Source organism: Chiloscyllium plagiosum, chromosome 4 (genome assembly GCF_004010195.1).
Source record: "Chiloscyllium plagiosum isolate BGI_BamShark_2017 chromosome 4, ASM401019v2, whole genome shotgun sequence".
Taxonomy (NCBI): domain Eukaryota; kingdom Metazoa; phylum Chordata; class Chondrichthyes; order Orectolobiformes; family Hemiscylliidae; genus Chiloscyllium; species Chiloscyllium plagiosum.
In genome coordinates, this window is record NC_057713.1 from 126915097 (window position 1) to 126939449 (window position 24353).

The 24353-nt window shown below is 39.0% G+C and overlaps 1 protein-coding gene across 6 annotated transcripts in view; it reads left to right on the top strand.

Moving 5' to 3' along the window:
* Nucleotides 1-24353, top strand: part of stau2 (staufen double-stranded RNA binding protein 2) — a 362332-nt gene that overhangs the window by 87076 nt on the left and 250903 nt on the right. For all 6 annotated transcript variants that reach the window (XR_006311520.1, XR_006311521.1, XM_043689168.1 and 3 more), the window contains one exon: nucleotides 22120-22279. Coding sequence is in view for 4 of the 6 variants with exons in the window: in XM_043689168.1 (XP_043545103.1) it covers nucleotides 22120-22279 (160 nt within the window). In the remaining 2 variants the exon portion in view is untranslated. The remainder of the gene's footprint in view (nucleotides 1-22119; nucleotides 22280-24353) is intronic.

A 24353-nucleotide genomic window follows, 5' to 3' on the forward strand; every position in this document is an offset into this window, starting at 1 on the left:
TCTATGGCCTCCCCTGGCATTAACTTCCCTGCAAAGGTAGGCCTTTCACAATTTTGTACATCTCAATCAAATCTCCTCTCAGCATCTTCTTTTCCAATGGAACCAAAAATCTGACAAATATTACACAGTACAGAAGGATTATTTTTCATGTTTTGGATTGGCGTAGAGCTGAAGCTGGAATTGCAAAGAAATGCTGTTAGTTTAAGATATAAAAATCGGAAAGCTTTTCTTGGTGTTTCCCATTTTTCTGTGAATTCTGTTTTGCATTTCCATGCCAATAATGTGTGATGTATTGAGCTATTAGCTCAAACGTCAGTTTTTAAATGAACTGATTGACCATAAATTGGAGCTGCGTTAATTTCAGAAGATATGAATAAAGTAAATCAATGGCTGACACACATAGAGAAATAAAATAGCGAGCAAGTTATTTGTAATTTAATTCATTTCAGCGTGTGACTAATGTAGAAATTACATTTAAAGACTGTCATGGATGGTTGAGCTCAAGGGCATTATCACTGTTGACAACAGGTTTGATACTGCGGGTGGTTGGCAAGTATCAACGATGACTATTACAACACAACTGCTGTGATAAAACTGCCACAGCTTGTGCTTCCTTTGTTGCATTAGTGCCAGATCTCACTAGATGTCTTGAAAGGAAAATTAATTTTGAGCCCTGAGAAAATTGCAAGTTGCAGAACATTTCTCTTGAACAAAACTAGTAGAGATAGCCTCAGGTTCTTCTGATGTTTTTATTTTTTAATAATGTTTCTATTATCGTCTTTGTAACTCATTATACTTCAGAGAAATTTCAAAGATTATTATAACAGTGCGTGTTTTATTCATAATTGTTTCTTTTACTTTTAGTATGTAATATTTCACCCACTTAAATGCCTCAAAAAACCCTGAATCAAAGGTCAAAACTTTCTTTTATTATCATGGGACATAGTTGTCTCTGGCTGGGTCAGCATTTATTGCCTGTCCCTAGTTGACCTTGAGAAGGTGGTGGTGAGCTGCCTTCTTGAATCATTGCAATCCATTTGCATTTAGATCCACCATTAGGGAGAGAATTCTGGGCTTTGACCTAGAAACAGTGAAGGAACGGTATTAACCAAATCAGGATGGTGAGTGGCTTGGAAGGGGAATTTACAGATGTTGTTCCCATATATCAGCTGCCCTTGTTCTTCTCGATGGAAGTGATTGTGGGTTTGGAAGAAACTTTGGCAAATTTCTGCAGTCTTGTAGATAGTACACACTGTTGCTAATGGGCGATGTTGGTAGAGGGAGTGGATGTGGTGCCAATCAAGATGGCTGCTTTGTGCTGGATGTTGTCAAACTTCTTGAGTGTTGATGGAATTGCACTCATCCAAGCAACTGGGGAGTATTCCATCACACTCCTGAATTGTGCCTTGTAGATGATGGACAGGTTTTGGTGAGTCAGGAGATGAGTTACTCACTGCAGTATTCCTAGCCTCTGTCCTGTTCTTTATTAGCCAATAAACTTATTCAGTCAGTCCAGTTGAGTTTCTGGTTAATGGTAACCCCCCAGGATGTTGATAATGGTAATGCCATTGAAGGTGCTGATTAGATTGTTTTGTATTGGGGACAGTCACTGCCTGATATTTGTGTGGTATAGACATAGAACATTACAGCGCAGTACAGGCCCTTCGGCCCTCGATGTTGTGCTGACCTGTCGTACCAATCTGAAGCCCATCTAACCTACACTATTCCATGTGCGTCCATAATCTTGTCCAATGACGACTTGAATGTACTTAAAGTTGGTGAATCTACTACTGTTGCAGGCAAAGCATTCCATACCCTTACTACTCTCTGAGTAAAGAAACTACCTCTGACATCTGTCCTACATCTATCACCTTTCAATTTAAAGCTGTGCCCCCTCGTGCTCGCCGTCACCATACTTGGAAAAAGGCTCTCCCTGTCCATCCTATCTAACCCTCTGATTATCTTATATGTCTCTATTAAGTTACCTTTTAACCTTCTTCTCTCTAATGAAAACAGCCTCAAGTCCCTCATCCTTTCCTTGTAAGACCTTCCCTCCATACCAGGCAACATCCTAGTAAATCTCCTCTGCACCTTTTCCAAAGCTTTCACATCCTTTTTATAATGCGGTGACCAGAACTGTACACAATACTCCAAGTGTGGCCACACCAGAATTTTGGACATCTGCAGCATAACCTCATGGTTCCGGAACTTGATCCCTCTGCTAATAAAAGGTAAAACACCGTATGCCTTCTTAACAACCCTGTCAACCTGGGTGGCAACTTTCAAGGATCTGTGTACATGGACACCGAGATCTCTCTGCTCATCTACACTACCAAGAATGTTAACCATTAGCCCAGTACTTTGCATTCCGGTTACTCCGACCAAAGTGAATCACCTCACACTTGTCCGCATTCAACTCCATTTGTTACCTCTCAGCCCAGCTCTGCAACTTATCTATGTCTCTCTGTAACCTACAACATCCTTCGTCACTATCCACAACTCCACTGACCTTAGTGTCGTATGGATGTTACTTGCCATTTTTCAGGCCAAGCCTGGATATTGTTCAGGTGTTGTGCATTTGAACATGGAATGCTTCAGTATCTGAGGACTCGTGAATTGTGCTGAACATTGGGTGAACATCCCTCTGGGTACTGTCACACCCCAAAAACCTGACGCCAGCACCTCTTTCTACATCAGGTGAATGCATGATCACTTCCATGTCCTGTGCAGGAAGCAGAATGGTACACTGACCCAGCCTGTTAGTTGTTAATTACGTGGCTGACACAACGTCACTCTGCAAACAGAATTCAGAATTATAGAGCCTTTGTCACCCAATTCTGTTTTTGCTTTCAAGCCCCATTGGTTCACATAAATTCACATCAATTCCAACTGATCTGTGACAGAGAAATTCACATTCTGACTAACCAAGATTACTTTTGACCATTCCTGAAATTTTTTTGTGATTATCTTAAATTTATTATTTTCTGTTATTTCTCACCAACTCATTTGAAAGGCACATTTTGCTTATCATATATTTGCAATGTTAATGATCTCTATCAGACCTCCCCTTAACCATCATTGTGATGGTGAAATGAGTTCCCAATTTTACAGTTTCAAGTAATTCTTGGTAAAATGTGATTGAATGTATCCTGCTCATAAGGTTATGCCTAAAACTGTACACAGTGCTCTAGCTGTAGCTTAATCAAGACTAGGTTAAAATTTGCTGGCTGAGATTCTACAGTCAGTGGGAAGGCATTCGTCACCAACTTCAATAGCAGCCTAATGATTTCTGTCATGTGGATTTCATCTTTCTTATCATTAATTTGAATATGGTGCCAAGTCAAAGAGATCTTCAGGCTTCCAGCAGCAGTTATGTAATCAAACAGTATAACAGCAACCAATCACATTGACAAATTTTCACAGATTGCAAACCAAAAGGTTAGAGATATGATTATCCTTAACTTTTTAATATTGCTTTACAGAAAGTGAAATAAAGGTATGGACATATTTATGTAATTAAGATAGAAACAGAATTATCAAAACATACTTTTAAAACAATAAATTATTGTACTTCATATATCATTAGAAAAATAAGTATTCAACAAGCCTAAAGTTAGTTTTTCAGGTTGTAGCAGTTGTTTAATTTTGATTATGAACTTAGTATGCTGTTAATAAGCAAGTTACACCAATTTCAATGAAGTATTATATTTTCAAAGGTTTTTGCAGTAAGGGTGATACCATAAAGGTTCTTTTGGGTTGAGTGGTTTTTAGTAGGCTTGTGATTTCAGGGAACTTGAACAGCAAAACTATAGAGAAGCATAGGTCACTAAATTTTTAATTTAATTGAATGTGCAGGCTTCAGAAGCTTTTTTCTATTTCAAAGGAGTAATAAAAATAAATATTGACAGCTCCATTGCCATTATTATTGCAAATTCTATAATGTTATTTCCTGCTTTTAGTATCTGTTAAAGATTAATCCTTAATCCCTTTCTTTTTCTTATCTTTGTGCTGCTCCTTGGTCTTATCAGCTGAAATGCCATCAGTTTTTATATATATGCAGATGATATACAGCTACATTTCACCATAACTCCTCTCAACTATTGCTAAATTATGAGAATGCTTATCCAAGTTTCAGTGCTAAATAAGCGGAGATTTCTGCCAGTTTCATTCATTGAAAGTTTCCTCCCTAATTCTCTCTTTCTTCCTTTTAGGGTGCGCCATAAAACTTCCCATTTAATCAAGCTTTTGACACCTAAAGTTATGTCACCTTATGATGACGAAATTTATGATCCTTCTGTGATGCACATTGAGTAGATTTTCATATGTGACAGTGCTCTATAAATCCAAGTTGTTGTTGAATCCTACTCCTCGCTGTAACAAAATTAAGGACTCACTTTTTTCTTTATTGCATTATCTAATTTTTCCATCATCTTTTAAAACCTATGTATACCCACACACCAAAATTCCTCTGTGGATGAATTGTGGGCTGATTCACAGGGGGCTATCCAGTCCACTGTGCATGTGTCAGCTTTTTGAAAGAGCAATCTAATTAGTTCCACTAACTTGTTCTTTCCCATAGCCCATATACATTGTCTTTTCAGGTATTTATGCAATTTCCATTTGAAATGCATTATGAACTCTACTTCCACTGTCCATTCAGACAGTGCATTCCAGATTTGCATTCTGCCCTCAACACTATTTAAAAGAATGTTTAGTATATAATCTAAGTTTACTTTCTTTATCCCTATTTCTCAAAATAATTACTTACCATCTTTGCCGTTTTATTGTTGTAAATTTCCGTATCAACGATTTTAGTGCCAGCAAACATTTTTGTCATTATTCTCAAACCCATCTCCAAATCATTCATGAATGCACTAAATTTCAGAAACCTCTACATAAACCTCTTGCGAAAGACCACTTGCCACATTTTTGCCCAATGCTTAACTCCATCTTTTCCTAAGTTCTTAAGTGGTACATGGAAAAAAAGTTTGTGAAAGTTTAGTGAAACCATGTTATTATGTATCATGTCTGTTAAGATTACTGGCCATTTAAAATCTGCCTTGAATGACCCCACTAGGCTTTTGTTTCTCCAAGTGCATACTACTTCTGTTGTGCATGATAGATTCTAGATGCGCAAAACTGAAATAAGATCATTGATAATTTCTTAGTTTAGAATTGAAGCAAAATGCTCATTTAGGGCTTCCCCTATCTGCTCAGACTCCACGCACAAGTTCCCTGGAGTCCCTGATCGGCCCTACCGTCTCTCTGATCATTCTCTTATTCCCCACATTCGAGTAAAATGCCTTGGGGTTCTCCCTAATCCTTCTTGCCAAGCCTTTTTCATGCCCCCTCCTGGCTCTCCTCAGTCCATTTCTGAGCTCCTTTCTAGCAAGCCTGTAATCCTCTAAAGCTGTGCTAGATCCTTGCTACCTCCACTTTACGTAAGCTGCCTTCTTCCTTCTGACGAGAAGCTCCTCTGCTCTCGTCATCCAAGGTTCCTTAATCTTACCCCTTCTTACCCCTGTCTCAGAGGAACAAATTCATGCATCACTCGCAACCCATAACAACAACCCTGTTACATCTGCATTTTTCCAGAATCTGCCCACTTATGAATTCTTCAATCGTACTTCCCAACTCCTGTCTGATAGCGTCATAATTTCCTTTTCCCCAATTAAATATCTTCCCTCGGTAACTGCTCCTTTCCCTCTCCAAGGCTATGGTAAATGTGAGGCACTGTCACCAAAGTGCTCTCCCACCGCAAGATCTGACACCTGTCCTGGCTCATTGCCGAGCACCAAATCCAAAATGGCCTCTCCCCTCGTTGGTCTATGTACTGAGTAAGGAAACCCTCCTGAACACACCTGACAAAAACAACTCCATCCAATCCATCTGCATATGGGAGGTTCCAATCGATATTGGGAAAGTTGAAATCAGCCATAACAACAACCCTGTTACATCTGCATTTTTCCAGAATCTGCCCACTTATGAATTCTTCAATCTCTTTACTGCTATTAGGGGGTCTGTAGAAAACCCCCAATACAGTGGCTGTTCCCTTGCTGTTCTTAACTTTCACCCATACTGACTCAGTAGACAAACCTTCCTCAACAACCTTTGTTTCTGTAGCTGTGATGCACTCTCTGATTAGCAATGCTACACCCCCTCCTTTTTTTCCACCCTCCCTATTCTCTTTAAACATTCTAAACCCTGGAACATCAAGCAACCATTCCTGCCCCTGTGAAACCCATGTCTCCATTGTGGCCACAACATCGTAGCCCCAAGTACTGATCCATGCTCTAAGCTTGTCACTCTTGTTTCTGACACTCCTTGCATTAAAGCAGACACACTTTAACCAATCCCTTTGTTTCATCACGTGAGAAACCTTCCTGATAGATTCACTGCATCCTGTCACTGCCCCATCTACAACTGTCCCCCTCTCAGATATTTGGCTCTGATTCCCCCCCCCCCCGCCGCCAAACTAGCTTAAACCCTCCCGAATCTCACGAGCAAATCTCCCACCCCGGACATTTGTGCCCCTCCAGTTCAGGTGCAACCCATCCTTCATGTACAGGTCCCACCTTCCCCAGAAAGTATCCCAGTGGTCTAGGTATCTGAAGCCCTCCTTCTTGTACAAGCCTCACAGCCATGTGTTAAGCTGCATTCGCTGACTGTTCCTCATCTCACTATCTCGTGGCTGGTAGCAAACCTGAGATCACTATTCTACTCGTCCTGCTCTTCAGCTTCCAACCTAACTCTCTGTAGTCACTCTTCAGATCCTCAATCCCTTTCCTGGCTATATCATTGGTGGCAATATGTTTATTCCTACCTCTTTTTTTTCCATGGATTACGTCACACTTGCTACCCTTCAGTCCTTCTTCATAAATATCCTTTCCAAACAATTCTGGAAATTTGCACTCAGTCTTAACTATTCCATCCCTAATTTCCTTCAGTGATGTATCTATATTCACTTTAAGTATGGATTTTTTTTCCTTTTGTAGAATGATTCATGAAGGTTACTATTCATCATTGCTTCGTTAATTGCAATGTGTAACTAATGTGTGAAAATTGAAACAACATATTTAGTAACTCTGCCATTTACCCATTCACATCACAAACTTGCTTTGTTTTGTGAACCTAATCCTACCTTGACTATCTTATTAATGCTAATATGCTGATCTTCATGCCCTTTCCCTTCATCTTTGTCACATTCTTTCGTGTCTTATTTGTACGTTCTTTGTGCTATTGTATTTTTTGTTTTGCTTTTAAACACTGAATGCTTAAGAGTTTCTGACTTTTAAAGCTTATCACTGTGTTTCCAGTTTCTTATCTACAAAATTGAGTAAAGCCTCATCACATTTTATATTTTTGATTTTTAATTAAGAGCTTCCTCTTGATTGATATCTCTGCAGGCATTGTATAGTTCTTGCCTTATGTTAGAGTATATTGTATTTAAAAATGACATGGGAATGTTGGACACTAAAATCACAAGTCCGGTGACCTCAATGTGTTTTGATGCTGAACTAATATATCTTATTTTGACTGTATGATGTTTTTCCAGCAATCTTTTTAGCATTCCTCATGCATGAAAGGCAACATCCTGAAATGCCAAACTAATTCTGCCTTTTTTTATGGTTGGTTAAGTAAATTTTCTTTATGCCCGTTCCAGTTCAGCACCTGCAGTTCAGGTCATGTTGTGTGTCTGTATAGCGCTGGTGTAAGTCTAAGCCTAACATCTTGCTAGTGTTCGAGCAAAGTAACTCTCACAAATTCCATTGAAATTTCTATGGTGAGAGTTTTTGGCTGTGGAGAATATGAAACAGCTTTGTGTACAACACACATTTGGAATTTTAATTTTATAGGCAACAGTTAATGCATGTAAGTTTATAATTAAAAGATAACTTGCAAACAACAGTATGCTTTAGTAGTTCTTGCCCAACTTTAAAAATAATTGTAAGAAACAATTTAATGGCTACAAATGCAATGTCTGATTTTTGAAAAATTGACCAGTTCCCTTAATGCCATTTCTCAAAATGTAGCAAAACACTTCCTGTACAGGCATTTACTTAAACGTGAAATTAGATTTTATAGGCAAATACAGTAACCATTTTGTATAAAGGAAGATTCCACAGCAGTAGTAAGTCACACAGTTAATTTATTTTTGCTGTGGAAAAATGTTATACAGTTAATGGAGCACCTTCCTTATCTTTGAATGGTCCCTGTGGATTGCTAGCATCTAACAGAACAGTTAAACAGGCTTTTAGATAAGCCTTAGGATGGCATCCATAGGAAAACAGTTTTAATGATATAGCATCACTTTAGAATTTTACTGCATAGCAGTGTCAATAGATTATATGTTTGAATCTTACAATGAGGCTTGAAGCCATATGATTCTGACACCAATGCTAAAATACTCTCAAATGAGTGAAGGTTAGCACTCTGAATGTCATGAGTACTTTTATTGAGCAGCTGTGGCCTGTTTACCTGAAGATTTTGTTTGCTGTAATGGCCTGAGACATAAAGTTCACACATGCCAGAACCTGGATAAAAGTGATCAGATGCGTGGCAATTTATACATGCCTCAGACAATTATTTGCATGGGTTGATTTCCAGATCTTACAACACATGATAACGCTGTAAAAATATCTCATACAATAATAGGTTTAATTTAATAGCACTCAAAATCCAAAAAGAGAGTGTTAAGCAAAATGTGTTCATTGAATTTCTATGCATTTCTTTGTTATTTAAATATGTAATAATACTATGGCTTTACTTTGTCCTGGTTTTATTTGAACAGACGTTTTAAGACAGAGGTGCCAGGCAGTCTACCAGAAACTTTAGATTAAACAGCTTGTGAGGCCTTGTTTTTTTTTGTAAAGTTGGAACAGTAGAAGCAGCATGACAGAGTGGGGTCAAATTCCCGCAGAACCAGGATGTTTAGTTTAGCTTTCAGAGTTGCTGTTGGTGTCTATAAGAAGTTAAAGCTATTCTTTCCCTCTCTCAATTAGAGTGAAAAGCAAGGCATTCTCTGCCTGCTATGGGAATTGTATAAGACAATCTGTGTTCTGATTTTGCCAAGAGTGTATTTATGGGATGTTACTATATTGGAACAGTTAATTATCGTTACTTTATCTATTATTCTGTTAAGATTTTCAATAGGGTTAGGTTATTCTAATTTCTTCTTTCTTTCGTTGTATTTTCACTATAGTGAATGAATAAAATGTGTTTTGCTTTAAATCGTTAATTTAACCAATCAATTTGCATCTGGATCGCAACACCTTACATTTACCTTTAAAATAAAAAAAAGTTAGGATCTAGGCTATCTTCTGAATTTTGAGGGGGTTTGGTCTGGTCCATAACAAATAAACAATGGATAGGATTTAAGATTCTCCCCAAGATGAATTTTGGAGACAGGCATTTAACTGAGTGATAAGGTGCTGGGTTGGGATTCCACACTGTCCTGCCTAAGCCTTGATTAAGGCCATGTATAAGCCCTCCAACACTGATGTCAATTGTGATCCTTTAAGGGCCTGATTCTGTCAGAGCTAAAGTGATAGTGGGTAGAACAGTTGCCATGTAGGAACCTGGAAAGGCAATCCTCTCAAGTTTACTTGTGAGCTGTGGACAGAGTCCCTCATTCAAAGGTTCACAGTGTCTGATTGAGGCACACTGTATCATGGAAGGGGAGCTTGCTGAGAGGCACTCCCACCCTTGCTTCCAGCTCATGTGCTGGTGGCCCCTTCTTTGCAATCCTTCCCTTGCTCATGTGTAGCTTAATCAAGCATCTGCAGCCATTGTATTGCTGGCAGCAGTTGCTAATCCTTGGTGATGCTGATGGCAGTAAAGAGATCACAGCCACTAATTAACTTAGTTATTATGGGAGGGTAGCTGGAAAAGTTACTTAAATGCCTGACTGGCCCTTAACATTGCAGAGCTTTTCCAATGGGAAACAGGGCTCTGGCAGGCCCACCAACCAGTTGGTGAGACCCCAGCTCTTTAGATTAAATTTTGTCCAGTGCCTCCAATATTTCTTGTGGTGGGACATCTGGGGATGAAGGAGAAGGCTAGGAATCTGATCATTGTGGATCCATGTCTAACAGCACAATTATCCATTGCCTGATTTACATATCTTTTCCCTTAGATTTATTATTTAACTCCTCAATGTTCATTTGTACAAGATAAGGAGGGATCAAGTACTTGTAGGTTCTACTATTGAAACTTGAATATTCTGGTTGATTTATATTTTTATAACCATACTAAAAACACTTTTAAAAATAAATATAGGAATGAGCGACTGGCTTTTACAAGCTTTTAAATTTGTGACATTGTCACTTTAGTGTTCATTATGTAGACTGGTTGGCAGAGAAATGGAGAAAGTAGGAGAAGGCCATTTGGTCCATTGAACCTGTTCCATCATTCAGTTTGATCATGTTTAATCCTGTGTCTCTGTGTGTGTCACCTTAAGCTTCTAGAAATTTATAAGAAAGATACTCAGTGATTTTTGCCTCCATAGACTTCTGTGGTAGAGAATTCCACAGGGTTATCACCCTTCACCCTTTGAGATTGTGACCCCTTGTTCTGGACCCTTTGTCCAGATGAAATATCATCCCAGCAATTAGTCTGCCCAGTCCTGTGAAAGTTTTATATATTTCAGTGAGATCACCTCTCATGCTTCTACAGGCCCACTCAATCCAATGTCGCCTCATATGACAATTCTGCTATCTCAGTAAACAGACTGGTGAACCTTTACTGCACTCCCTCTATTGCAAATGTATCCTTCCTTCGGTATGGACATCAAAATTGCACACAGTACTCCAGGTGTGACCTCACCAAGGCTCTGTACAGCTGCAATAAGACTTAAATGCTCCTGGACTGAAACACTTTTGCATTGAAGCCCATGTCCTGTTGTCATCTCCATTATACTAAACTCCAGTATTTGACCAACTACTGATGTAAGCCTATCCAGACTGTCATTCCTGGTTTTCTCCCTCCCTCACTTTTATAAACAATGGGGTTACATTGGTCAGCCTCAAATCTGCTGGCCCTATGCCAGAATCTACACTATTTTGGAAGGGAGAGCAGATTTAGGACAGAGTTGAGAAGGAACTTCTTTTTTAGATTAGATTAGATTATCTACAGTGTAGAAACAGGCCCTTCGGCCCAACAAGTCCACACCGACCCTCCGAAGAGCAACCCACCCAGACCCATTCCCCTATATTCACCCTTGACTAATGCACCTAACACTACGGGCAATTTATCATGGCCAATTCACCTAACCTGCACATTGTGGGAGGAAATCGGAGCACTCGGAGGAAAAACCAAATTGTTGTGAATCTGTGGAATTGCTTACCCAATGAAGCAGTTTAGGCTACCTCATTGAATGTTTTTAAGGTAAAGATAGATTTTTGAGCAGTAAAGGAATTAAGGGTTATGGTGAATGGGCGGATAAGTGGAGTTGAGTCCACGATAAGATTAGCCATGATGTTATTGAAAGGCAGAGTTGGCTTAATGAGTCAGATGCCTACTCCTGCTTCTATTTCTTATATTCTTGTGCTGTGATGACAACCAATGCATCCACTATTTCCATGACCAGCTCTTTTAGTACCTTGGGATGTAGATTATCAGGCCCTTGGGCTTTAACAGGTTTCAATCTAGCACTATGGCATCATTGACTAATTTAATTTATTGTCATGTGTACCGAAGTTGTGAAAAGTCTTGTTTACGAGCAATACAGGCAAATCATAATAAGTAAGGATGTACGGATCAAAAAGCCTTAGACAGAGGCATATAGGTTACATTGCACAGCTAGGCGAGATCAACATTAGCAAGATCAGCATTATCTGAGGCTAGAGAGTCCATTCAGAATAACAGCCTATAAGAAGCTGTTCCTGACACTGCTGGTGTACTTCTGTATCTTCTGCCTGATGGAAGAAGTTGTAGAAAAGCATTACTGGAGCGCGATGGGTCTTTGATGATGTTGCCAGCCTTTCTGCAACAGCATGGATAGAAGTTTGGCTTCTGTGATGGTCTGGTTATGCACACCATCTTCTGTAGGTTCTTACAGTCCTGGGTAGAGCAGTTGCCATACCAGGCTGTTGTGCACCCGGACAGTATGCTTTCAGTGATGCATCTGTAGAACTTGGTGAGGGTTCTTATGGACAGGACAAATTTCCTGAGCTGCCTGAAGAAGAAGAGGCATTGTGTTTTCTTGACCGTCGCATCTATGTGGGAAGTCCAGGACAGGTTATTATCACTCTGAGGAACTTGATGCTGTTCACCCTCTCAATCTCAGCTCCATTAATGTAGCTGAGGGCCGGTTCTCCTTTCTTTCTGAAGTCAATGATCAGTTCTTTAGTTTTGCTGACATTGAGAGAGAGGTTGTTCTCATTACACCACGCCACCAAGCCCTCTAACTCCCTTCTGTATTTTGACTCATTGTTGTTAGATATCTACTATGGTGGTATTGTCAGAGAACTTAGAAATAGCATTTGTTTGGAATTTTGTACCACAGTCGTGGTTGTGCAGGGAGTACAGTGGGGCTGAAAGCTTATCCTTGGGTCTCCAGTGTTGAGGGTTATCATGGAAGAAGTGCAGTTACTTATCTTCACTGTTTGCAGTATGTGGGTCAGAAAGCTCAGGATCCAGTCGTAGAAGGTGGAACTGAGACCAAGCTCATGGAGTTTTGAGATCAGTCTGGAGTGGATAATGATGTTGAATATGGAGCTGTTGTCAATGAACAGGAGACTGATGTAGGTGTCCTTGATGTACAAATGTTCCAGGAATGAGTGCAGGGCAAGAGACATGGCATCCACTATGGACCTGTTATGTCAGTAGGCAAACTGTAGGGGATTGAGGCAGGCTGGGAGACCGGAGTTGATGTAGGTTATGCTGAACCTCTCAAAACTCTTCATGCTAATTGAGGTTAGAGCCTTTAAAGGAGGTGTTTGGCACATTTGCCTCATTTGTCAGAGCATTGAGTATAGGAGTTGGGACATTGTGTTACAGCTGTACAAGACATTGGTAAGGCCACATTTCGACTACTGTGTACCAATTCTGCTTGTCCTCCTATATTAAACTGGAAAGGGTTGAAAAAAAAGTTCTGTCACCATTTTCTGTCTCCCCTCCCCCTACTGCAGGAGACATGCCATTATTCTGCCTTTCTCACATTCTGATCACTTAATTTGAACTATCAACATCCTTTCTGCCGCAGCACTCCAACCCCACTCCCCCAAACACCCCCAATATTGCAGAAATGCTGCCCCCTTCATTCTTCACTTCAGCTCTGAAGAGTCATCTGGACTTGAAACGTTAGCTTGGTCTCTCTCCATGGATGCTGCGTGACTAGTGTGATCACCAGAAGTTTTTGTTATTAGTCACAGAATGTAACCCAGGCTGAAAGGTTTGAGTTATAAGGAAAGGCTGGAGAGTAGGAGGCTGAGGTTTATAAGTTTAGAGGTTTATAAAATCATAAGGGGCATAGTCAAGGTTTTTTTTCCCCCAGAGTAGGGGAGTCCAAAACTAGAGGTCATACACTTATGGTGAAAAGGGAAAGATTTACAGAGTATCTGATGTACTGACTCTTTCCGCACGGAGTGTGGTGCATATGTGGAATGAACTGCCCAAAGAAGTGGTAGAACCGGAACAGTTGCAACATTGAAAAAACATTTGGACAGGTAGATGGATAAGAAAGGCTTAGAGAAATAGGGGCCAAGCGCAGACAAAAAGGAAGCCTGGTTGGCATAGATAAGTTGAGTTGAAGGGCCCAGTTCCATGCTGTATGACTTTATATATGACTCTATTTTTGTAGTAATACTAATTTCTTTCAGTTCCTCTATCCCAAAAAAACTCTTTTTTCCCTGGTATTTTGGGGAAGTTGTTTATGCCTTCTATGAAATGAGAACAAAATTCCTCTTCCATTTCCTGGATCTCCATGATCAGTTCTGTTTCAGATTGTGAGGGACCTAGATTCATCCTTTATTTAACTTACTTACAGAAGCTCTTACAATCAGCTGTTACGTTCTTTTTTTTTGCTCTTAATCAACTTCTTTATCCTCCTTTGCTGAATTTTAAACTGCTGCCAGTCCTTAGGCATCTTATTTTTTCTAACAGCTTCATATGACTCTTCTTCAAATCTAATTATATCCTAAATGTCTTTTCATAGCTGTGGTTGGGCTGCTTTCCTGTTGTGTTCTTTTGCCTGAAAGCTATGTATAACTATTGCAATGCAAGCATTATTTCCTTAAATATTACATTTGCCTGTGCCTGTGCTCTGTCATGCCTTTTAATGAAGTTGCCTGGTTTTATGCACCCAACTCTCCTCATATTCATGTAGTTTCCTTTGTAGGACCTTACTTTTGGATTGGATTACTTCACTTTCTATCCTGGTGAAAAACTCTTATCATATTGAGATTTATTTTACCCGCAAAGACCTCTCACAACAAGATAATTGATTAATTCTTCTCAATGCAAGGAAGGTGTTAGGGGCTATGGAATGGGTTTTTGGGCATAGGTTAACATGATGAGTAAATGGTAGGGCATAGGCTGGAATGAAGGGAGCCTGGGGGGTGAGTGCTAGAGGGCTCTTTTGTGTTTTAATTTTATTATAACTGGGTCAAAATCCAAGAGGTTTTGGCAGGACTTTTAAACAAACCTCTTCCATACCCAGCAGCATTTTTACTGTGTGCTTTTTATTGGACAGCAATAAACATACTGCAACCATAATTTGAACACTATTGTAGATTTGAGTTTCAGACATGGTGAAATTTATAAGTGCTTCAATGCCAAGGAACGAGTCATACAAGTCAATAGTATTGAAAGCACACTGTAGCCTGTGTGAGTGAGCTATTTACTGTGGCCAGACTTTAAAATAGTTAAACCAACTGTGTTGCTGCATTTACCAGGTATGTTAACTGGCAGCAACAATACTCTTTGGAATGAATGTAGGAAAATCTAGTCCAACTGTGTCACTATCAGAGCTGTTTGCATCACAGGAGTGATGCCAGAAGCATTTTTTAAAAATGATTCTTTCACAGGATGTGTGCGTAGTTGGCATGCCAGCACTTGTTGCTCATCCCTATTTGCCCTTGCTGTCAGAAGCACCTACATAGATACATATGTCATGAGTTCACATCTAATTTATCAAAGCCAAACGTGTAACAGATACATACAATTATCAGTATGCCTAGTGTTATATAGCTCAAGGCTCAAGATACACTTCATGGATAGAGTGTGTGCTACAATGCCAAATTGGTTGCTTGCTATCTGTCCATGCTAGAAGGCACTTTGATGTCTCACTTCACGACAAAGCTTTTTGGCCACTGTTCCCCTCTTCACTCTGGCTGGTGTCCCTCCCCTGGTTACTGATCTTTGCTCCACCCACCCTCAGGGTGCAAGCCTCAATCTTCGCTCTATGGCTTGTCGCTTGGATCAGGTATTCCTGAAGAAGGGGCTCATGCCCGAAACGTCGATTCTCCTGCTCCTTTGATGCTGCCTGACCTGCTGCGCTTTTCCAGCAACACATTTTCAGCTCAGGTAGAGAACAACTGATGCGGAAGGTGAGGCTCCAGGGGCTTTTTGAAACACACTCAGAAGTTTGACTGCAAAGCTGTATTTCTGTGCATCTGCTCTCATTGCACCATCTACTGCTTGCATTAACAAAAAAAAGACTTGGTGAAATAGACATCCCTGTGACAACACTGAGAAACATTAACCAAAAACTAAACTAAAATGGCAGCTAAGAAAACTGAATGATTCTGAATGGTGTGCTGTGTTTCCAAAGGTTTTATGACTTACTTGTGTATCATAAAGACAGCTAAAGCTTATAAATTTTAAAGTTTAGTCTATCACATAGAATGTTTAATTACCGCAGATGGGTTAAATATTGAGTGACCAATAATACTCTGAAATTGTGAATTCTGTTTTAGTGTTTTTTCTATGTATATGCTTTTATTTTTACTTTTAAAATTGACTCCCAGTGAATACAAGGTGACATTTCTCTGGTTAAGGTATTCATTCACTTTGAGTACAATGGTAATCAATAGGGGAAGAATGTAAAATAGATGGAATGATTGCAGTAGAGTGATTGATCTCATACATACACATAATTAAAGGACTCTTCTCGGTCAATCTGACTCATGAGTTTTTTAGAAATGATTAAACTGTCAATGCATAATGATTGTATCAGTATTTAAATGAATGTCATCTGATCATTTGTGCAGTAACAATTGTTTTCATAAATATTTAACTAAATGATCACAAATATGTGTCAGAGAGAATGAATATATAAGGTTTAGCATATAGTTGGGCAGAAAATTTAGGAATTAACAAATCCGAAGTCAGTTACCACAGTTGTGGTTTGATGGACTTCTTCCACCTCATGTTAATTAACTTGAAGGGAAATTCATAGAATACCTACAGTTCACAAAGAGGCCATTTGGCCCATTGAGTCTGCACCGACCCTCCTAAGAGCATTCCACCTAATCCCATAATCCCACGTGGGATTTTTACCAGTGATAACCCACCTAACTGCACATCCCTGGACACCACGGGGCAATTTTTAAGCATGGTCAATCCACTTGATCAGCACATCTTTAGACAATGGGAGGAAACTGGAGCACCCAGAGGAAACTCATGTCAAAAGTTGCCCAAAGCTGGAATCAAACCTGGATCCCTGGTACTGTGAGGCAACACTGCTAACCTCTGTGCCACTGTGCTGCCTGCAAGAATTCACAAATTCAAGTTGGTTTTTATCACGCATATGTATAAACCCACTAAGCTTACTTAATTTATTTTTTTTAAAATCTACATTAAATATGTATTGGTAAGTTGGTAAAATCCCACAAAGATGCTGCCACAATCAGTGTGGTGTAGATTTGACAAATCTACTTACTTTGGGACTGTGACTTAGAATTCTTTATGAGACAGCACAGGTCAGATTGCACCTGATTTCAGAGCAGATTACTTGTGCCAATTTTTCTAGAATATGAGAGGCTATTCAGAATGTGAAAGAGTGGAATAATTTATAGACTTTTTTTTCAGTTGACTTGATACTTTTTAAAAAGTGCCTATAACAAATTCAGTCACAATTACATGCCTTCTCAAATTCAATGACGCCAGTCACTCCCTTAAATGATCTAAGCAGGTTATTCAGTGGGCGTTGACTCATATTGTCATATACCTAATCGTACAATAGATAGCTCAAGAATGTAACAATAATCCCCTTTTGTGATCTGGGTATTGGTCTCTTTCGCACACATATCTCTTCAATCTCGCTAAAGGCAGATTTGAGAAAAATAGGTGAGGCAATGCTTTGTTTGAATCATTAAATTGTTTAATTTCATAGTTATTTTGAATCTACAGAGCAGCAGTTATGATCACATTGGAAAATCAACATTGTAACTACAACACAAATAAGGCAAATAATCATAATTCATAACAGATACAGGCAATCATTAAAATAAAGTATAAAGTAATTTAAAAATTGCACAGTTTTGAACATTTCAGTATTCAAACATTTACACTGGCCTAGATTTTGATTCAAACTTAGACTAACTCTTGGGTAACTATTAAATTGACACCCCACCTCAGCATTCACACCCCAAACTGCAATTATCCCATCCACCCCTGACCTAGACAACCACTCCACGCCCTCAGTGCTGCACCTAACCAGCCCTCCCCCAACCCAACTTGATTCCCCTCACCACTCCTCTTCCCTGGGACCCAACATCTCCCTTTCCTTCCCCTTCCCCCAGGACCCAACAATGCCCTCCCCTCTGCTAGACCTAACTTCCCCTTGCCAGACACAACACATCACCCACTGCACCCGATACCCGCAGCCCACCCCACCTACCCTAAATGCAGGGTGCAAGGTGGCATGCTTACCTTGTGCCTTGCATCTCATTCACGTGAGACCCGAACCTCACACTTACATACTCATTCTTTCACACGCACTGTCCAAGTGGCTATGTTGCTGGACATTTCAATTACAATCTACTGCTGTGAAAAAGAGGTTGTGGTTATCTCCCCCCATCCCCGACTATCTAACACTGAAGTGATCGTAATTGCCTGCCAGTAATGCGGTACTCTCTGTCTAAATGGAAAAAGGTAGGAGTGAGTGGCAATCTGACTGAAATTGCCACTCCTTGAAAAATCTGGCCCCATAATGTTGCAAAATGCATGTCTCCTTAACTTACATAGGAAAATAAATAGTGTACTGCAAAGTCTAGAGATCACATATTGTCAGCTTTAAGGATATGATTTGCCTTTGTCTAAGATACATAAAGTACTTCTTCAATTTCCATGAAGTACCTTACTTAAGCTTAACAAAATGATTCTCCTGGCTGAGGGCAGAACTAATGTTCCTGCAGTCCTTTGCCTTTTGCTAACAGCATGAGCAACTTTTTGGTTCCAGATACTTGACTATCCATCAGACTTGCTGTTCTGATTTTCAGAAGCTTTTCTCAATATGTGACAAAGCTTATCCTTTTTACAGTCTGACAGAGATAGAAAGATTTGTCAACATAATAGCCAGAGATATCTTTTGAAATAACAAGGCCATCTAGTGTATCACTAATTGTTTGGTTTATGGGCAGGGCAGTTGATTAGAACATTTCATCTCAGTTTCTTGAGATATACATAGCTTTTAAAACCCCAGCAAAACTCTTCAAAACTTCCTAAATATTTAAAAATGAGAAATGTGACAAGTATTTTGAAAATAAATGTCAATATTACCACATTATTGAGAGAGTACTGTTTCATCTGTTTAATGGGAAAGATGTTTGGACAAACTGAAGAAAAAAACTGGAACTTCTTAGGACCAAGGAAATAAGAGATGTGAAAATTAATGATGTCTCTTGCATTCTTCCTGTTATTCCTTGTTCTCCTCCTCCCCTTCTCTTCACCAGCCCTTCCATTTTACTTGAGTTCACCACTATATTGATTGATCTCCATCTCCTCCTCTCAGTCATCCACCCTTTTTCTGGCAGTCTCAACTCCATATTGCAACTCACTACATTTTCTCCATCTCAACAGATGATCAGACCATTTCAATCTCCTCTTGGCTACTTTTTTCATACTTAAATATTAGAATGTAAATCTTTCTGTGTAGTATGTATGGGCAATAGCTTAATCAAAGAGGTATTTTTTGAGGAGCTATTTAAAAAAAATGAGGGAAATGTTAAGACCCTGAAAGATCGGCTGAGGGAATTAAACTTAACAGCCGGTAATGGTGGATTGAAGAAAGAGAACAGAGGTCATAACTAGAGAAGTGCAGAGATCCTGGAGGGCTACAGACTTGGACAATGTTGCAGAGATAGGGAGAGGTGATAACTTGGTGAGATTTGAAAACAAGGATTAGAATTTTAAAGTTGAGGTTTTACTGGTCAAAAATTAATGTAGGTCAGCGAGCACAGTAACAGGGCTTATAAATTAGGATGTGGGCAATAGGATCTGTTGGATTAATTTAAGATTGCCCATATAAATTGCATTTAAATTTTAACTACTGAAGTGGAGTGGCATCTTGGGGTTCATATAAATTGTGTAAAATAAGTACAGGAGTATACTGGTTGTAAGAAATAATATATTTGTGCCCTCGGATATAAACCACTAGTTGAGATTTGTAAGCAAATAGTGACTTCAATATTTGCATTTTTTAATTTCTCTTTCAGCATAATCTTCAATTTAATTCACATTTTGCATCTCTTTGCTTTTCATTTTTTTTCTCAATCATTGACTGAGTTAAATGTAATTTACAGGTTTCCTGAATATTCAGATGGCTGAAGGTGTAAAATAACATAAGACATTGTTATGATTCCAACTGATGTTGTTATTGCTGGACATGTCAGTTCCCAAACCTAAATCTGACTTGATAAATCATATTTTGCCTATTTTGGTTTTAACAAGGTGGTCTTTTGCTGAAAGAAGAATAAAACATTGCAAATGTTTTTTGGTAAAACAAAATCTAAGTAAAAACAATGATGAGAAAATTGAAGAAAAAAATCTAGTTACTTATAACACAAATTCAATGTTTTAAACATACAATCAAATCACAATCCCATTAATCTCAAAACTTTTTTAAAAATATTAAGTTATTCCTTCTACAGCACCCACACCAGAGGAAAAATCCTTTTCTCACTCAATAGTCTTTACGTAATTGTGACTTAAACTCCAAACTGGAAATTTGGATAGCTTCTTCCTGGAGCTGATATACCCCTGATTGTAAACATACTCAACTTCAAGAAATACTTGAAAATGTTATCCCAACAGTCTTATTTGGCATTATCACTAACTCCTTCCACTCTATCCTCCCCTTCTCAAGACCAATGCTCTATACAAGCATCTCCATCCAAGGATCTCAGAACTGTCTCAAAAACAAGACCAAAGAAGTCTTTCCATTTAAGCTATGGGTGTTTTCCCAAATTTAGAAAGCCCTAGTCCAGAAATTCTAACAGACCTTAAAAGCACAATGGCCTGTGTTGCTCAGTCATAAAACATAAGCAAGAACCCATCAGGATCCCAACATAACCCTTGTAAACGGCTGTGAAAGCAATTACCATGGCTACAGAGATTCTTGTAAGATAATTGTTATCTTCAGACACATAAGAAACCCATATCTTGTTAACACAATCCAATTAAAAAAAAACTATATCTAAATGACACAATTTATATCACAACATAGAGACTAGAAGATCCAACAATTTCATTTGCACCAAGCTATATTACAAATTATATGTAAAAGTGATGAGGGAGTGAAGGTATAAATTGCTCACACAATGTCCATTTTAACTATGAACAAAACCTTTAAGTTCCAGGGCAGAATTTAATCCAGGGGCCTCACCTGCCTAATTTTTCCTGTTTAGCCTCCTTTGCAGTGGGCCCACTGGTTTTAAGTTCTCTTGGGCACTTTTAAGTGATCACTGGTGGGCCACCTCCACTTGCAGCACAAGGACCTTGGAGGAGGAAATCCGCTGCTAGCCAATTAGAGGCTAGAATCTATTGTAGACAGCAGGAGAGGGAGCAGTGGCATTAATTACCCAATTAATAGCCTGAAGTGGTGGCAGAGTAGGCAGATCATGAACCTTCCCAGTCCCATCCGTAGATGCACAAGATCATTACGGACTAAAGAGTTTGTCCCCTCACCTTTCACCAACATTCAAATTCAGACACTGCCACATCCGATAATTCCAAGATTTGCTGTTACGTTCTGTATTTATCTTTTCCATTTTTCTATTCTGAACTATTTATTTCCACTCTTCCCCTTCTAAATTGGAGATCTATTTAACAGAAATAGACAGCAACCTCAAACAGGCATAGCATAGTGGTAATTTCATTAGACTGTAATCTGGAGCTCCAGGCTAATGTCTTGAATATGTGTGTTCAAATCCCCCCACAGCAGATGGTGAAATTTGAATTCAGTAAAAATCTGGAAAATGGATGTTAGTCTAACAATGTCATCATTGTTGATTCACTGGGGGAAGGACATCTGCCATCCTTACTTGATTTGGCCTACATGTGACTCCAGACTCTCAAAATGTGGTTGGCTCTTAAATTGTAGACTTGGCAATTCTGGATGAATAATAAACACTTACATACTGTTATGAATAAAACACTGTGGAATAGTACTGGTAAAGTCTGCCTTTTTTTTCTTCAAATGGCAGATATCTTGTTACAAATCAATTTTTCACATATTACATGCATTGATAATCCATGTATTTTAATAGAGCCATCCAGTTAAAAAGATCTTAAAATATGAAAGCAATGGTGAAGCAAGGATGTTTTGCATTCCATTGAATGCTCCCTTCTAATTCTTTATGATGTGTGACAGCATCTGATTGTTTTTTTAAATTCACCTTCCTCTATATAGGGAACTGGTCCCCACTGGCTATATCTTCTGACAACTTTTTGGCCAAGGTTGGAAATGCCCTCCTTTTAGCATTTCAATAAATGACCTATTTTATCTACAGTTATAAAACAAGATCAACTGGCAACAACTAACTATTGTTTAATTGTTAATTGTCTCACATAGAATTCACATAGGCTGCATGGTGAAATAAAGCGATCATTGTTAACAAATACAAGATTGAATTATTCTCAAGTCTAAATATGGTTGTTGGCTCTTGCTCAATACAGGTACCATTATCCAACTCCCAAATTATTTTACGTTCAGTTGCTTGTGGGGAATGCAGAATTTATTGGAGAAGGACGGACCCGTCAAGCTGCGAGACATAATGCTGCTATGAAAGCTCTTCTAACTCTTCGTGATGAGCCTATTCCAGAGAAGACACCTCAGGTAAATACTTTTCAATCAGTTGGAATTAAGTCATTCGGTCTTAAAGTGTTCAAGATTTACTAGTAATATGTTTCTATCATGGAATTTTTTTCCAAGTTGCTATCCTTTTGTCATTAGCTGACCCCAACTAAACATGTTAGTACTGAATGGGGTAATTTAAAAAAAATGGGAGTAGCACTCAATGTATTGCTGAAGCGGTCATTTTATGTGTGTATGTCAGTAGCAGTAAGCTTTTTGCAACTGAGCCAAGGCCTTCTTGATAGAGAGCAGAAGACCTGTAAGTCTTTTTCTCTCACTCAGGAACTGAAATCCATTATTGCCCTCCAACTGTTGCCTTACACAAGTTCTGCAAAATTAGTACAATACTAGAGAGCATCTAATTTGTATATCTCTGTTCTGTACCAAGCATTGCCTTTGACCAATACATAATTGGAGCTAACATAATGATATTTGAAACAAAAACAGAACTTGCTGGAGATCCTCAGCTGGTCTGACAGCATCTGTGGAGAGAAAGCAGAGTAAATGTTTTAAGTCCAGTAACCCTTCTTCAAAACTGATAATGATATTTTATGTCATTGAGATGTTTTGTTCAGAGAAAAGTTTTAAAATGGACTGTCTGAAAGGTAATCTTTTCTTTTTGAGCACCAATTTATTTATATATTTGTGTGTGTATGTGTATGCATCTTATATACCTGATTCTTTAAATTCCCTGAGCTAAACACAAAAAAATGGGTTGTGTGGTTTTTATGTGTTTGTTTAAATATAATCATTTAAATATATGCTTATGCTAATATGTATGTAATCTCTGAAAGTGATGTAATATCATGTGATTCGGTTTTCTTGCATAGTTTGTCAATGCATTTAAGCTGAACCAACAACAAGTCTCTATTATAGCTCTCTAAACACCTGCCCTTTAGCTTTGTTTATATTAATCTCAAAGAGATAATACAATATGCCGACAATGGTAGTGAGCCAATAGCATTGATCAGCAGCTAAAAATGACAATTCAACTTGGAAGTCCTAACTGAAATGCCGTAACTCAATCACAGCTCTCTCACTGTGTGGGTTCTGATGTAGATTTTGTTCCAAACCATAATTACATAAATAAGTATCCGTTTCAGGCACAGAGATTGGTCCAGCATTGTAATTTCGCACTAGATTTACATATTGTTAACCAACCTGCTGCAAGCTCAAAACCTGTGTTACAGCAATACAGCTCTGCAGACATGTCAGTCTGCAGTTCAAGATGACAGAAGGTTTATGTGATAGCAACTAGGTTTCTAGAGATGGGTTGGGACACAGCTGATGTCCACATTAAGCTGTTCATGAGAGAATTGTACTGTGGTCTGTAAATGACAAGATTGTGAATGTAAAGTCGAGAAAAATTAGGGTTCCCATAGGAATGTGCAGAATTAATACCTCTGATGCTGACCAGAAAAAATAATCAAAACTGTGGACAACATTTTCAAAAATCAGGTTAGAATTAAAGTCAATTTGAATGTATCATATCTGAAAGGCAGGTGGTACAGACAGAAAGCCAAGAAAATGTTTTGATTATTTTGTTCGTTAATCCAGTGAAAACGTAAAAGAATTTAATTACTCTGATGCTAACCTCTCAGAATGAATTATTTGGTTATTGCCTCCGTTCGTATTGAGACTTTGCATGAAGACATTTTCAATTGGCTGAAGACATACAGTGTGGGGAGCATATTACAGGATGGATGCAGACACAAAAGTGCTTTATGACTAGGAGACAGCATATGCAAGCCTTATGGTTCAGAATGCTTTTTTGTTTTAGCTTAGCTTACATTACAGTGTGGAAACAGGCCCTTCGGCCCAACAAGTCCACACCGACCCGCCGAAGCGCAACACACCCATACCCCTACATTTACCCCTTACCTAACACTACGGGCAATTTTAGTATGGCCAATTCACCTGACCTGCAACATCTTTGGACTGTGGGAGGAAACCGGAGCACCCGGAGGAAACCCACACAGACACGGGGAGAACGTGCAAACTCCACACAGTCAGTCGCCTGAGGCGGGAATTGAACCCGGGTCTCTGGCGCTGTGAG